The 16,039-nt window shown below is 34.9% G+C and overlaps 1 protein-coding gene across 1 annotated transcript in view; it reads right to left on the bottom strand.

The window, feature by feature from the left end:
- Nucleotides 1-16,039, bottom strand: part of LOC149065898 (high affinity copper uptake protein 1-like) — a 29,335-nt gene that overhangs the window by 3,522 nt on the left and 9,774 nt on the right. Inside the window, exons 2-4 of the mRNA XM_089253334.1 lie at nt 10,820-11,131; nt 7,510-7,576; nt 2,106-2,274 (exon numbers count right to left, since the gene is read on the bottom strand). Coding sequence (XP_089109460.1) covers nt 2,106-2,274; nt 7,510-7,576; nt 10,820-11,104 — 521 coding nt within the window. The 5' untranslated portion in view covers nt 11,105-11,131. The remainder of the gene's footprint in view (nt 1-2,105; nt 2,275-7,509; nt 7,577-10,819; nt 11,132-16,039) is intronic.

The following is a 16,039-nucleotide window of genomic DNA, read 5'->3' as shown; positions in this document are numbered from 1 at the left end:
AAGATAAATGCAATGACAGATTTAATTTGTACTATAATTGATACCAGAGGGATACTTATAAATATGACACTTTATTATTATTTTTTTCTATTCAGGGCTCCCACTCAAAAAATGAGAAAACGTAGGAAAATGCTGGACTAAAAAGTAGGACGGGCGAGGGTAACCCCCTTAGACAACGTAATCATAGCATAATGAAAAAAAATCCCTAATAAAATTTCTTTTGCAAAAAAAAAATGTTTTTAAATAATTTAAAAAAAAAATTAATTTTGAGCTAATTTTTTTTTTTAATAGCACTATTTCAGCCTATATATACAAAATTGATTTTCTCTGTGTATGTGTGTGTTGTTCTCTATACAAATCTACAATTTCAGATCAATTGTCGCCAAATTTTGCATATATACCAAATGGGACCCGACTTGAACGATAGGCTACTTTAAAATTTCGTCAGAGCAGGGCAAGTGCCCCAAATGGGCAAAAAACTGTTGGGCAACAATGGTTTTTGGGCCTCAACAATCACTTTCCAAACGTTTACTTTGATTACCTTGGTTCCCTAGCAATGCGTTTCAGATGTGTATATGCCTTTACAACGTTTTGTCACTTCTTTAATCCTGTTAGTATATGTATAATAGTTTATGCCTTTACACGCTTACACAAAAAAAACCCCCAAAAAAACTCAGTAAATTAGCATCTGTTAATAACTATAACAAGTTATTTTATTGTTATGAAGTAGCTGTTTTTGAATTTTAAAATTTGCATGCACCATCCTATAGACATGTTTCACTCATGGGCGGAGATACAGGGATGCGTGGGGGGCATTGCCCCCCCCCCCAGTATCAAAGGTGGAGTTCACTGATCTAATGTATATATGTATACATAAATTGACATCATTATCATCATGCCCCCCAGACTTCCAAGTCTATCTCCGCTTATGATTTCACTGGCAAGATATGATATACAGCAGGGGTGTCAAACTCGCACCCCACGACATCACAACGAGGCCCGAAAAATAGTATTTTTTTTCAAATTAAAAACTATACAATCTTGTTATTAAAAATTGCAGAGGAATTATCTTAAAAAACAGCAGCAAGAGCCACTACATAACGAAGAGAGCTACATATTCAAGAAACATTCCAAGCCTTATAGCGATGGTTCCTTGGTTAAGGAGGGCAGGGCCGGAACGGGGGGGGGGGGGAAGAGTTGATAAAAGTGGATCAATCACTTTTGATCCAGTTTTATCAATTCTCCTGATGATGCCAACCACTAGTGTTAGGGATATATTAAGAACTAATTCAAACGGACGATGGTTTTTGAACCCAAAAAAAAAAAACCAATTTCCATCTTTAAAAATATTTTTTGCCAAAATTTACGTCCCTAATATAATATATTTTACGGGGCATTTGAATAACTTAAATACCCAACTTCAAGAGAAAGATCAGCTAGCAACTGATATTTTCCATGAACAGACAAGTTTTAGGTGTAAATTGAATTTGCCTGAAAGCAAGCTCGGGTCAAGCAAATTTTTGCTCAGAAAGGTGAATTTGAGGAATGAGTGGGTCGAGAAAATCAGGCTGGAATGAGACGGGGTGTCAAAATTTGTGTAGCTCACAGGTGACACAACCATGATAAATGTGCCTCTGACCAGAGTTACTTCCACTCTTTACACTGGACCAGTCAATGATTACATGAATAACAGAATACAAAAATCAATCTTTGGCAATTTTTTATGTATCACTGTAAAGGTAGCGAGTCATTTTGCTTCAAGATACAGTGAAACCTTGTTGCAATGATACTCAATATAATGATAAATCTCCATAAGACAATATTTTTTTGAATTATATTTGGAATAGCTCTTGATCTAATGTTACCACAATGATATACTTCACTATATTAAATCCTTCTACAATCGTATTTTTTCAAGAGATTTTCAAACTGCTTTAACATTATTTAAAATCGTGCTCAAAATCATGTTTGGTGCATATGTAAATAGCTTGTTAGTTTTTTCTCTTCGGAGGGCATCCAGTGATGTCAGTGTTTTGTATAAATTTACTGAATATCAGTTCAAATAATTAATTATAATTTTACGCAGTCAAATGATCAGAGCTCACCTGGCTACTTTATGAACTTCTGTTACGGTTTTACCATCATCACCGAGCACTGACACTGACGTGTATTCCAGAGATGTGAAGTATTTCTTGAACATGTATTCACGGAAAAACTTGATACCTTCATACATCATAGCCATCAGGAAAATTACAACAACAGACCCAAACAGACCTGAAGAAAAAAATTATATATATAAGTTAAGAAATGTAAAAGAGAACATCTTGAATATTCATTCACAATAAGGCATAGTTTTTGATGCATTGCCATCTACAGAGGATAAACTCATAGTAGCAAACGTCACAAGCGAGTGGTTGTACACAATTTGAGACAGAGCATATCTGCTGAACACTCAAAACTTGCAACACACACCCCCAGCCCCGACTCATTGCCACCGAGAGTAATTTACACCCATATAGTCCAAATATTTTCCAAAAAACATGGAATATGACACATGTAGGATAAATGGCCCCTATATGAGTACAAGACTCACATGTAATATAATATTTTTTATATAAATATTGTTTTGCCTCTTCCAACAAAAAACAATTTGCACATTATTTTGTAACCTGATTGTCCTTCTCACATGTAAGCAATAAGTAATGCATATAACAAAAGTATAACGGGAAAGGGGACATCAGCATTTACTATTGACTATCACTGAAACACTCCTTAATTTTACCCTTGGCAATGGAAACTTGTTTCCTTCAACGAAGGTGGGGGGGGGGGGCAGATGAATGCCAACTTGTGCAGTGCAAAGCACAATGGGTAAAAAAATAATTTAAATTGGTGATTTGAAAATATCTTCATTTAATTCTTACATTTACCCCATTTGTGTGTGACAGTTTGATATTTTTATTCATTCATAAATAAATTCACCTGCAATTTGCAGACTTTTAAGAGTTCACATTTTTGGGGATTGTCTCCATTAACTGTGATGATGATGAACCTATTAACCTGAGTAAACAGTGAATCAAGGCTCTACTGCAGGGGTCAACCTTTTAGACATCGCAGGCAAAAATAAAACTTCAAACAGCATCGCGGGTCACCAACTCATACCGAGGTACAGTAAAAACCCTTTTAACTGACACCCCCTCTTTTACGGCCAAATAACAATTTTGCCATGTATAATAAAACTGCGCTTTTCAAACTCCTGATCAGTGGTCATCCCTCTTTTACGGACGAATATATTTCTGCCCCACCAGCGTCTGAAAAAAAAGAGGTTTTATGTAATTATAATTGTAAAAATAATCTAGAGTTGAAGAGCTTCTCATCTAGTTTACAGTGAAATCTTCATAAATGGCCAACGAGGCCCAAGTTAGTCAGACACACACATAAATATATATTCTGAAATTATTTCTTTTTATTAATTTAAATTTTGATTAGTTCTGAAATAATTTTTTTTCACCAATTCTGAAGAATTTTCTGCGTTTTTTTTTTCTTCTGTGACTTTTTTCAATCTAAAATCACCTTAAATGATCCTGTAATTATTTATTTCTGCGATTCTGAAATTATTTTTTTCTCACTATATCTTATCATTACTTTTTTTAACACTTGATTGCTCATGCCCTACTTACTCGTGCGGTGTACTTTATATACCAGAGTATATAGACTGTAATTATTCAGTAATATAGTGTGAACTTATCATACAAACCCAAACAGTTCTGCTCTAGTTACTTTCACCCATCGTAAAATGTGCACATGCATCACATTTCATATCAGTACAGTTTTCGAATGTTCAAACATGCATGTATATTTTGTACACAGTATATTTTGTATACACACATGTATATTTTGTACACAGTATATTTTGTATACACACATGTATATTTTGATGTACACAGCGTGAGTAATTAAGGGATAACAAATCTTGAATTAAATATTGAAATTATTTCTAATCCTGAAAAAAAAAATTGAAATTACTTCTTTCAATAATGCTTAGTGGTCTGCGGGCTCAATGAAATTATTATTTTTAATTTGACTGTCTTTTAATGGCTTTAATCATTGTCTGAAAATGGTTGATGAGCACACTATAAAAAAGGTACCCGAAGGCCATGCATTGAAGACCCCTGCTCTACTGTATATAACTAAATCCATTAAGCGGCAATGACGAGATATCTCGCCTCCATAAAAGCCTCTTATTTAAACATTGACAAGCCCAGATATTTTGTAAAAATTATTTCTCACTGAAAAACTTTTTCCTATACTCCTTAGTTTGCACCTGCTGAAAATTAAAGAACAAAGCTTACTTCATTAAAACAGATACAGAATTTTGAAGAGGGATTTAGTGATTTCTAATTGCCGCTTAAAAAAGGTTAGATTTCTTCCCAAAGTTATATGTGTGCAACTATTATAGTTCGAAGCCATTGTATATTTTCAGACAGGTGTTGTGGTTTTTTTTATGGGGCCATTCAAGTATTACATAAGCAGATTTTTAGCCATTTTTGACCCCCCCCCCCTTATCAGCAAAAGTCAGCACAACACTGACCCCCTCTACCCCTTTGTCAGCAAAATTTCGTCAGCAGCTTAGAATATTTCATATCTTCAAAAAGGGTGGTTGATGACATAAGCAACCTTTAAACCCCTCCCCCCCCCCCTTGTCATCAGAAGTCAGCAAATCCGAAACCCCTCCCTCCCTCGATGCTGACGTAATACTTGAATGACCCCTATGACAATTTTATGTGATTTATGATTTCTTTTTTATATTAGCCTTGTACAGGACCATAACTAGTAAAGCAACTGAGAGAATCAGGATTATTACACCCTAAACCTTTTTGTAATTTTTCTAGATGTGGCACATTTTATACAAATTATGGCGACATAAATCATTGAGAAACACAATAAATTATTTTTGCATTAAAAAAAACTTTTTTAGTTTTGGAAAATGCCTTTGAAAAAAAAAAATAAAGATTCCCTCATACCACAACACTTTTTGGTGAAGTGCTTGAAACAAACAATGATATGAGGAAATAGGAATAAGTTAGGCACACAACTCTACCAGTGCTCATAGGTCAGGTCGAAATTTGCCTGATGTACACACTGGAGCAGTTAGTAAAGCTATCTCAGTGAAAGATGCGGAAGAAAATAAATTTGGAACCTTAACCTGCATGTCTCTGTCTGATTAACACCTTTGTGTGCATAAACTGACTGTGGTAAGACTAAATGATCAGAACTCAGTCAAAATTAGGCTCAATCTGAACTCTTTATAAAAAATAGTTCATATATTTTCACGCACATTAAAGAGTGAAACACATGTGGCAATGAAGTAAAAACGATGCATTACTACTGAAAACACCTCGCGTTGTCTAAGAAAAATGGTAAATGCATATGAGGTTTGAATATTAATAGCGTATTTCCACATTTGTATGGCCAGTCTCAGGATTCTCACCAGGAAAAAAGATGACGTTTTGAAAGACTAGCATGAATTGTGCGACAATGTAATTTCAAGGAGCTGTAGAGAAATATTTTCTCCTATTCCAGTGCCAGGCTAACTACACTTATTGAAAACCCATCATTCCATCTGAACCCTTAATTTTTGAAAAGGGTTTTTTCCTGTACTGACATCTACAGTCAAACTTCTCTTCCTCAAAAAAAAGAAAAAAAAAGAAAAAAAAAAAGAGCAGATACTATGATTGACAGGGATGGATGTCATGTGGATGACTTGTTCAGCATGACAAAAAGTCAGCCAACAGATAATTCAAAATTGCTTTAATAAAGCTGCTGGTTTGGAACCAGTCATCTCAGTATGAATCAGATCGGATCTGGTGGATCACTCGAATTTCTATGAATCTCAGCACATTAGGACACACACACATTACTAAAAACACTTAAAGCTAGAAATTTCATTTTTAAATTTTTTTGTGGAAATAGAAGTTCACTACAAACTTGCATTACCTTGACTGATACAGATTGCTCAATGTATGGCTGACTCGGATGACAAAAATAGAGCAGAAAATGCTCTAGAGGAATTAGGAAAAAAGTAATTGTGAAAAATGCTGTGTCATTTTCTGGAGCAAACTGAAAAGATAGGGCCCGAAATATTTGCAGCTCCTGCTGGTGTAGATGAAATTGTGAAGGCTCAATGAGCAAAAAATATGCATCAAGCTAAGCTTACAGATTATTTTAAATAAGGTATGTAAATAAAATTGAATTGAAGGAAAAATAAAATTGAACGTATTTTAATGTATTGGCATAGTGTGACTGGACATTGATTGTGTAACTTAACCAATAATTTCATTAATATGTAGTAAAATAAAGAATGGCATTTTTTAGCCCTTATCAATCAAATTTTTCACCATTTTTGGCTTATTTTTCCTTTCTTATCTTACTGAAAAAACTATTGCTCCTGGCAGTTTCAAGAAAGAGATGTTTGACTGTAGGTCTACTTTTCACATATATCACCATGTAGGGAAAACAACAGTTTTTGACAAATTTTGAAATTTTTGAAGTTGAAAAATTTTTTTACAGTAGCCTATCATTTAATTGGAGTTATGTTTACATGCAAAACTCCATGAAGATCAGTGAAAAATATAGATTTGTACTAAGAACATGGATGTAAGAAGGATTATGGGGAAGAAGGCAGAATTTTATGAAAGAGCAAGTGCAATTCCTAAAATCACTTCAATGTATTTTATCATTTGAGTTGACCAAATCTTTAAAAGTTTTTGTACAGGGTTTTGGTAACAAATTTGGATGATGTGCACATTAAATACCAGCGATATCAGAAAGTGGTATCTTTGTTAAAATTTAGGAAATAGACAGGGAAAAAAATCGGGGAGTACACAAATTTTCCCTTTTTTTCCTCCGCTCCCAAAACCACCCTTTCCCTATATGTTCTTTACCTTGTTGAACCGTAGCGAAGGGGGGGGGGGGGAGGAGTAATGCTGAGGCAAGAGGAAACAAAAATCAATTCCTGTTCATAGGGCTATTAATGAAGCGAAAGAGAGAGAGAACCGGAATGCACTTTCTCTATCAACTCTAAGCAGAAATATATTGCCCTTTGTAGGGGAAAAGTTTAAAACATGAAGAGAGTAGTGGGGGGGGGGGATTGAGCACTTTTCCACTTCCCCCAGTGCTGGCATCAGTGAACATATATACATGCAAGAGAATAAGAATGAATTTTATCGTATTCCCTCCCATTAGCCAACAAACATCAATGAAGGCCAGCATGCCAGGAAATTTGCATCACATATATTCTGGAAAATTCTTAAATATCTTCATTATAAAAATCTATAGAATTGGCTGAAATGAAATTGAAACCTAGCATTTTCAGGCATGATGGGAATGGACCACACCTCAACATTCAAAACTCTGGTGTCCCTCGAGTTTGGCGGCATGCCAGCTAATGCGGGGGAATACGGTAGATAAATTATTCTAAGAAACAAAATTAAATACTGAAAAAAAAAGGACCTTGTGCAGTGGACGTGTTCCATTCTTTGAATAAAATAACTGTATTGACACCAGAATGAAAATACATCTGCGAATAAAACAAAGAAAAAATTATTTTACTTGAAATATTTACAATCTGTATAGTGAAACTTTAAATACAAAATCATTTTATTTCTACACAATTCCCTACAATTGTATTCTCTACAATTCCCCCACCCCCAAATAAATTATTATTTTCATTATCTATGAAGTTCACAGATTGGTGTCAGCATTAGATTTCCTAAATTCTGAAGTTTCCAGCTAAACACTGATAGATGACTGTTTTCCAAGGAGGTCGTTCTGTCTCCTGGCCTGCCATCACCTGCGCTGATGACGTCTGCAGTGCAATAGAGAGACAAAAGACCTGCTTAGGGTGGCTAGATGTTCTGGTTTTTTGCTGTTAAATTTACTATCCCAAAAAAGCCTTCTGGATGCCTTGTAGTGACCTCTACTTGAACTTTTACAAATGGCGGTAAAATGATGAAGTCGCACTTCACATTTTTCTGGTGCGAATGATTATTATCTAGCAATGCAAGTTGCGATAAAAAAAAAGAAGGTAGTTTTTCTCGGTGGTCGGCAAGTAACCACTTTTACGTGAAGTCCTATATCTCTGTGTGTCCGTACCAAATAAACATTAAACATATTTATTTATTTAAAACATTCTGATCGTTATTATCTTTGATAATGAAGATCAACAACCAGTCCAACAGATAGGCGGCTACAAACCGGTGCCTAGAAGCCTATTTGTCCCAGTTTTTCTTTGCCCAATCTAAGAGCAAATCTAATAGAATAATTTTCAATTACAGTCCGCCTTGCTTAATTAGGTGATGAATAAAATCCCCTGCAACCAAAATTTCTCCCATAAAGACAATGTTAAGGTTCCCCACTTAATCAAATATTACAATTCATATGACAATTGTAAATGTATATTAACCACTATGTACATATTTTTATTAAATAAAAAACATTTAAAAATTATGACAAATATATTTGCCAGTTAAGACATAAAAAACCTAGACTTAGGTGCTTTATTAGGTACCATAGCTTATTAGCTTCATGAAATATCTTGAAATTAGAAAAATAATCTTGAAAATAAGGGATTTCTGTTTGTGCAATTAATTAAAACTTTTTGAATGCAATAAAAAAACCCTCCTTCAGGCTGTAGCCTTTCAATCTTGTACATACAGGACGTCCAACATTCATAGCCCTATCCTGATGTTTTCTTCATTTTGGCACCTTTGTATAGAAGAAGTGTGATATTTTCGTAATACATTGTAACTTGAAATTTTGTACTGTAATGTCCCCCCCTCCCCCTACAAAAAAAAGAGTAAAAAATATCTGGGAATTACGGGATTTGTTCCGGTTTCTCAGATACCTCATCTGGCCACCCTAGGTCTGCTGATAAAAAAGCCTGATTACAGCTCGAAAGGTTTGAATATTCCCGTGACCTCTAGCCATGAAAGCCTACATTAAAGCAGAGCAAATCTTCAAAAATTCACATGCCCAAAAAAATCTCAAATATTAACAATTTATTTTAATTGTAAAAATCATTTTATAATCATTGTTAAAAAGAATGCACAAAATAGCTTCATATAATAGTTATTCACATTATCTTCTTAAAAAAAAGAAAAATCATCATGAGAGAGAGCATGCAAAATTTTTAATAAAAACCATCATCTGAATCTGCCTTATCACTACTGTGAGTGTTGATATGATGAAAAACCAGCAGAGAGTTCCTCCAATCATATTTGTCGAACTACCTCTTTTGTCAGAAATAAGTTGTTTTCAGATTCAGAGTCAAATTTATCAATTTCTGGACAATCGATCCTGATCCTCATAAAAATTAGTGCGGTCAAGAATTGAAAACTAAGGTAAGTCAATTATAATTTTCCCCGCTGTTGGTTTCTGAAAAGAAGTCATGCTCATTCTTCTCATGGAATCATAGCCAATTTATGTGTCAGGACAGGACTTGGACATGTACGGGGGGTGAGAGCAGCACCAGGTCACAAAATATTAAGGGCCGTAAAAATAAAATCGATTAAAATGCATTGACTACATCATCCATTGCAATTGCCTAACAAAGTTCCATAGATGTAAATTAAATAAGAACAACTAGTAGCTCCTAAATAACAATTATTTAGGAAATACTATCAACAAACCTTATTATACAGAATGTCCAGGAAGTTCTTATTCAAGCCTTTTTTTCTCAACTGGCTCTTGTGAAACATACCTTCAATTGAAAAGGATTCAAAAAACATGCTCATTTTACATGTGTCACATATTACTATTCCCACACCCCCAGTAAGCATTCTGTGAACATGCTCTATTTATATGGCATAAAAATCCCATATCCGTGTCATTACGCAACTATACAGTCGTCGTAGTGAGTAGTGAATGATCTTGGATCACCACCAATAATCAAAACAGGAAAAGTGTTTCAATTTTTTGTTTTTATGTGCCTGCATGTGGTTGAAAAAAAAATACATGCCCAGTAAGAATTTTTGCATATCCGGGAATGTCGGGCAATAGATTTGTCCAGCCTTGTGTGGCCTACATTCTCTCTTCAGCAATAGATTTGTTTATTTAGAGAAATTCTTTTAGTACATAGTTATTTCATTAGAATGACCGAATTGAGGCACACCATGGTGCAGTATTCAGAGTCAGATGAGAAGGTTTGTCACAAAAGTTTTCCGAATGGTGAAATTTATTTAGAGAAATTTCTGTGTATCTTTCCTTTTCTCCGCAAGAATAAAGTTTTTCATTTTAAATGAGGACTATTTTGTGATGAGTGTAGGCTAATATACACAGTACTGAAAATTTTAAATCTCCCTGTAAATAATTAGTGAGGGTGTTCATAAATACAGGCACTGTCCCAAACATTGTATTTCTCATGAAGGTGCTAGCTTGAACAAGTGAACTTGCCAGCACTTTCCTGCTACTCGTGCAAGGAAAACAGGAAAACATTGAATGAAAACTCTTGATTATGAAAAAGTCAAACAATTCAGAAATTTTTCATGGTTCCAATAGATGGAGTTTTTGTCTGCAAACTCTGAAAGTGATAGTTAAATCAAATGGTAAAGAGCAAAAATTGCTGAGATATGAATTATCAATAAAGTCTGTAATTATAACATTGAATTCATATGTGTCATGCATTTATTTCTTCAGTTACACAGCACCAAATAGGAAAAAAAAACATGAAATACCAGGGGAAAAATGACAAAGTAGATTTCAAATTATCAGAGCGTCAATTAACTGAGACAAATAATTTATTACACATTGAAATAAGTCCTACCAGCATGTGATCAGCTGCAGGAAGACTACCGAGATGTTGAGAATGATCCCCTCCCGAATTCGGACCCAGCGTGGAATGATGAGAGTGACCAGAATCCATTGAATGATGGCTATCTGACAGCGCTATGTCATGACTGCTGTCATTGTGATTAAGACCCGTCGACATCGCAGTTGTGATGACAGCTTCGACCAACGAGCCCATCGTCGTAGATGATGTCATGGAGTGAGATGGCGAAAGTGCATCAGACACAGAGTGATGGTGGTGATGATGCATGTTTTCGCCCATTGTTTGAAATGATAAGGTGGATCGTACCTAGCAATAAAAATATTTGTCAATGGCATTTCAAAAAATAAAACTTCACCACACAGTCATGTACACAGCCTGAAGTTCTCTGTAAGCTAAACAACACAGAAATGCAAGAGTGTAGAGAAATATGTAGTGTAGCAAGAGAAATGCAGAAATTCAATGCTTTATCAAAATGGTGAATTTCAATGCAAATGTATACCTTTTCAGTAAGATTTCAGTTAACCCACACAGAAAACTTATTTGTCTCACAATATATAAAATTCAGACATACACACACACATAACTGCTGAGGCTAATTTCACACGCAAGTGCTAATCAGACCAAAACCCATACACTAAAACCAGCACCTAAAAGTCAAGTGACATATGAAAATACGCTGTAGAGCCCAAACATTCGTGGGTCATTCCCAAAAAAAGTGCACATTCCATATTTTTCAAATTAAAAATTCAGTTGAATCTTCAAAGAAAAATTTATCTCATATTATAGCCAAAACAAAAGACTTACAATTTAATATTTCATAAATATTTTTCACTTTTATTTTGTAATAATATTTTATTTTTTTGGGTTTTATGACTGAAAGTCATAGATTTTGTGCACACTGTCACAAAAACAGATATTGCTGTAAAAAAAAGAATATTATTTCTGCTGTTTTCATCTCTGAAAATAATTAAATCAGTTTATTTCTTACACATACGCTGGGGAAAAAAAGCAGTTTGAAAAAATTTGACTTTTTTTGTTTTTTAACAATATTTTTTGAAATAGCACATAGAAAAGTTTATTTTTTACATATATTTAGCTACTCAAAATCAAAATTTGTTATTTCTGACAGACAATGAGCTGGTGATTTATAATTTAACATCTTAGTTTGAAGTGTTTTTCAATGTTTTTGCCTGTGAACTGCAACAATGCTTCCTGTAACATTGTGCACGAAATGTTTAACTGAGAGAAACATACCTCAAATATTCTAAAATAGGCTATGCAAATACAATTTTATTTTCTCAAAAATTGTTATTTGCATAGCCTATTTTTAATTTTAACTTTTATTATATTTTGAAGCACATCTCCATGTAGAATCACTTGATGTTGATATAGATAAATTTTTTTCAAAAATTATTTATGATAATGATGTAACAGAGTGGACATCTGACAGTGAAAAATCTGATACTAAGGTAATAACATGAATCTTAAGTTGTTTTTCTTAAGTTGTTTTTCAAAAGTCAAATCCAAAAAAAACATTTATCCAGCATTAAAAGTAACCATTTCAATGAGCTCAAAAGTGTTATCAGATTTGATCTGGTATAAAAATATATTTCCCAAATGACCGCAACAGAGTGAACATTTAAAATGAGAAAAATTTCGGGACACGAACATAGAACATGGTATCTCAAAATAGTTTTTTTAAAGTAAAAAAAAATTAAATTTTATTGTCCACATTATTCATCTATGGCACATACATATGAAACATGATTCCAAGTCTTTTGGAAAAATAATTCCAGATTTGCAGTCTCTTTTGTTTAACACTTTTTTTTGAAGCTGGGACAGCCAGATTTTGACGTTTTGCTACAAACAATTGATTGTTTAAAAAATTAGATACCATCTGAAACAAATTAATAAATGCCATATGACAGAGAACTAAATGAAGAGCTAGAAAAAAATTAAAATTACTACCGGAGTACTCCAAAATTTTGTAAAAAAAGTGTCAGAAACGTTTGCACTCTTCTTTTGGGAATGACCATAGTCCACTAAACAACTGGCTCATATCAAGCATGCTCTGGTTACATGAAGGAATCTCAATACAAACTGTACTAGAACACAAGATGATCAGGTGACTAGATGCCCCTTTGGAGGGACAGAGGAGGCCATGTGTATTAGAAGCCAGCAGTGGATCTCCGACTCTTACACAAGATGGATATATGCTCTTTCTCTTATATATACGATTTATTAATCACCTTGAATTAAATAGTATTTTATCTTAAAAATATGGCTATTCAAGCTTGAAGTTAGATGCATCACCCACAATGACATACACATCAATGCAATACACAGTCAGTCCCATTTAATTGGGGAATGGATAAACAGATACCCTACTCATTTGAAATATTCTGGAGCCAAAATTTCTCCCATAGAGACAATGTCAACCTACACTGCTTAATTGAATACGTTCAGCAACTTTTTGCTGAATACTTCCTGCAATCGAATATTATGATTCACATGACCCATTTATACAAATCAGCCACTACGTTCATAGCATTTTTATTGAATATTTTTTGTACAATTTTATACAGTACATTTGACATAAATGGAAAATATGTTGCCAACTTAAGACATAGAAAAAAACCTAGACTTATAAGAGTGGGTACTGGTCTCTTATATAAAATGTTTTCAGCTTTTACATTTAATTGCTTTATTTTTGTTCTCTGTTGAGCTCATAGAGAGCGCAAAATTTCACAATGGAAAGAAAAGATTTTAGGTACTGCGATTGTTGTAATTAAATATAGTTTTAATTTCATTTTCATGTCCGATTCATCCCAGAAAGATTATTAATATTGATCCTTCATGTTTAGTTTTCAATATAAAAACTACACTAACGATTTCCTAAATAATTGAGTACCGGGTTTAGGTGTTGAATTGGATATTGTGTGCTAAAACCGTTGATATTCGTTTAAGCAGAGCCGACGTTACTTGCACGGAAATTCGCGGTGGTACACATCAGGGCTTGACAAATCAAGGAAAAAGTCTAGGCAACAACAACAAAATATTTTAAAAGCCAAGCGTATTTCATTTGCCCAAGCTATTAATCACATATAAAAACTTTTAGGCACCACTACCAATATTTCAGTCGGCATGGCACCTGGACATAGGCGTACGCAGAATTTTCTCGGGGGGGGGGGGAAGTTTCCAGATTTTGTTTTCCTTCTGAGGGGGGGGGGGGTTTAAGGTTTTCCCTGCAAAATAATACTATAAGTATCCCAGTCGGTGCTGCCATCTAGATTATAAGTTAATAGTGCCCCGAGGAATATACGACCCGTATTTTGATTAAAGTAATCTGGCAATACCAATTACCTCAAATATCCAAAATCTGACCGGTTCGGAAAATGGCAAGACATTTCGCGAACCTGCCAGACTTCGGACATTGGCCGTGACATGCGCCGCACTATTCGGGAAACGGGCAAAAAGTAATTCTTCGGTCGGAGGAAAATATTTTCTAAAAAACAAAGACTAGGTATAGGAAAACATAACGACTTCTCCATTTCAACAAGAATAGATGGCGACACCTTCAACACATCGGATAATTTTCAGAGCGGTCAGCATTTGTCAGCTTCAAATTTCAACAGGTTGAATAACAACTAGTTCTATTTCATTTACACGAATTACCACGCAATAAAACTCCACAAGGATACAACACTACAAGCACCCGTAATCAATAAAATAACCCACTCTTCGCTACTGCAAGCAACCGGCTACTTAAAAGGAGTTCGTATAGCCTAAATAAATGCGTATTTTATATATAAGCCAGTGTTTCTTATACGACAGAGCGGGGAAAAAAAGCCCTGACCCGATTTCTTTCGATAAGAAAGAATGAAATCTGTTTTCACTTCTGATATTACTGCGTTGGTACAAAACAAAACCGAAACTAGCCCACGATAGCGCGTGTCTGAGCCTCGAAACTTTCAGAACTTGTAATTCTCTTCTTTCGGTCACGCATTAATGGATCATTGTCCGCGTTTTTATCACCGAAAGAAAAAAAACAATAAAAACAAATTATAATTTTTCCTTTCTTCATGGCAAGGAAATGAGAAGTTGAACAAAAGCCAATGAGAAATCAATTCGAACCGGATTCTTCTATCTGAGAAGATGGAGAAAACGAGAGATCATCGTACTTCTTCCTTCCCTTGCCGTAATTATCCGTTCAGATAACTTATAGATAATACGAGAGGTTAATAATTCTGAGCCAACTAATCCAATTATTAGGATGGAAAACCAGGCCAAAATTCGAAACACTAAGATCCACTTCAATATCACAACTCAACAACGCCGGTAATTCTATTCACGAAAAATCTAGCGTCACCAATTTTAATTTTTTTTCTTTCTTTTTGAACAGAACAAAGCCCAGGCTCCAACTACGACACCACTGAACGATCTCACGGCATAGGCGCCGGAACCCGGGGGCTAAGAATATTTCAGATCCCCCCTTTCCAATAATCAATGAACATACTTCCTCTTCTACGTACTGGCTTGAGTCCCCTTTTTGCCCCCCCCCCATGTTTTCTCCATGTCGACGCCTCTGTCTCACGGCATACCTTTTGGAAATCACCGTTTCAGACAATGATTTATTATTAAAATACTCACAGTAATTCTACAAAAACATCCGCCTTTCGATCGTTATCACATTCTGGTGCTAACCACCATCGTATTGCGGAATATAAAGCTGATTAATTCTGACAACTAGTTAGAGTTGAGCGCAACTTATTATGGATTAAATCAGGGATCTGTGAATTTATAGTTCATAAACATGCGCAGTGTGATTTCATGATGATTCAATACACATACTTACCCGAGCTAAAAAGCAAGCCAAAGAAAAAGGCAGAATTTCTTTGCTGAAATTCTCGAGAAGCCAAATTTTCAAAAGTATTGATTCTGAGAAAAATTTCAAGGCGCTCTCAAATGGCTTTGGATTGCGCTCTCCCCTCAACTGCAGTTTGTATTTTAAGTGTTGTCCAGAACAACTCTTCTTATCCCAGTGCGGCCCAAATCTTTATTTTTCGTACGCGCGCGCAACCTAAATCCCCCCATCCCCATATTTGTTACACAAGAAATTGAAATCACTCTAAAATCAAGCTGAATAGCCAACCTTTCGCGGGTTCTTCTTTAACCTTCTGCCAACTCCTCCAGGCCGGAGGATGGGGGAGGATA

The sequence above is a fragment of the Pholcus phalangioides genome, unplaced genomic scaffold (assembly GCF_987345545.1).
Source record: "Pholcus phalangioides strain wild (caught in Gottingen) unplaced genomic scaffold, Ppha-v1.0 ptg000037l_1, whole genome shotgun sequence".
Lineage (NCBI taxonomy): Eukaryota > Metazoa > Arthropoda > Arachnida > Araneae > Pholcidae > Pholcus > Pholcus phalangioides.
The sequence above is the reverse complement of the archived record's forward strand: the minus strand, read 5'-3'. Positions and strand labels throughout refer to the sequence as shown.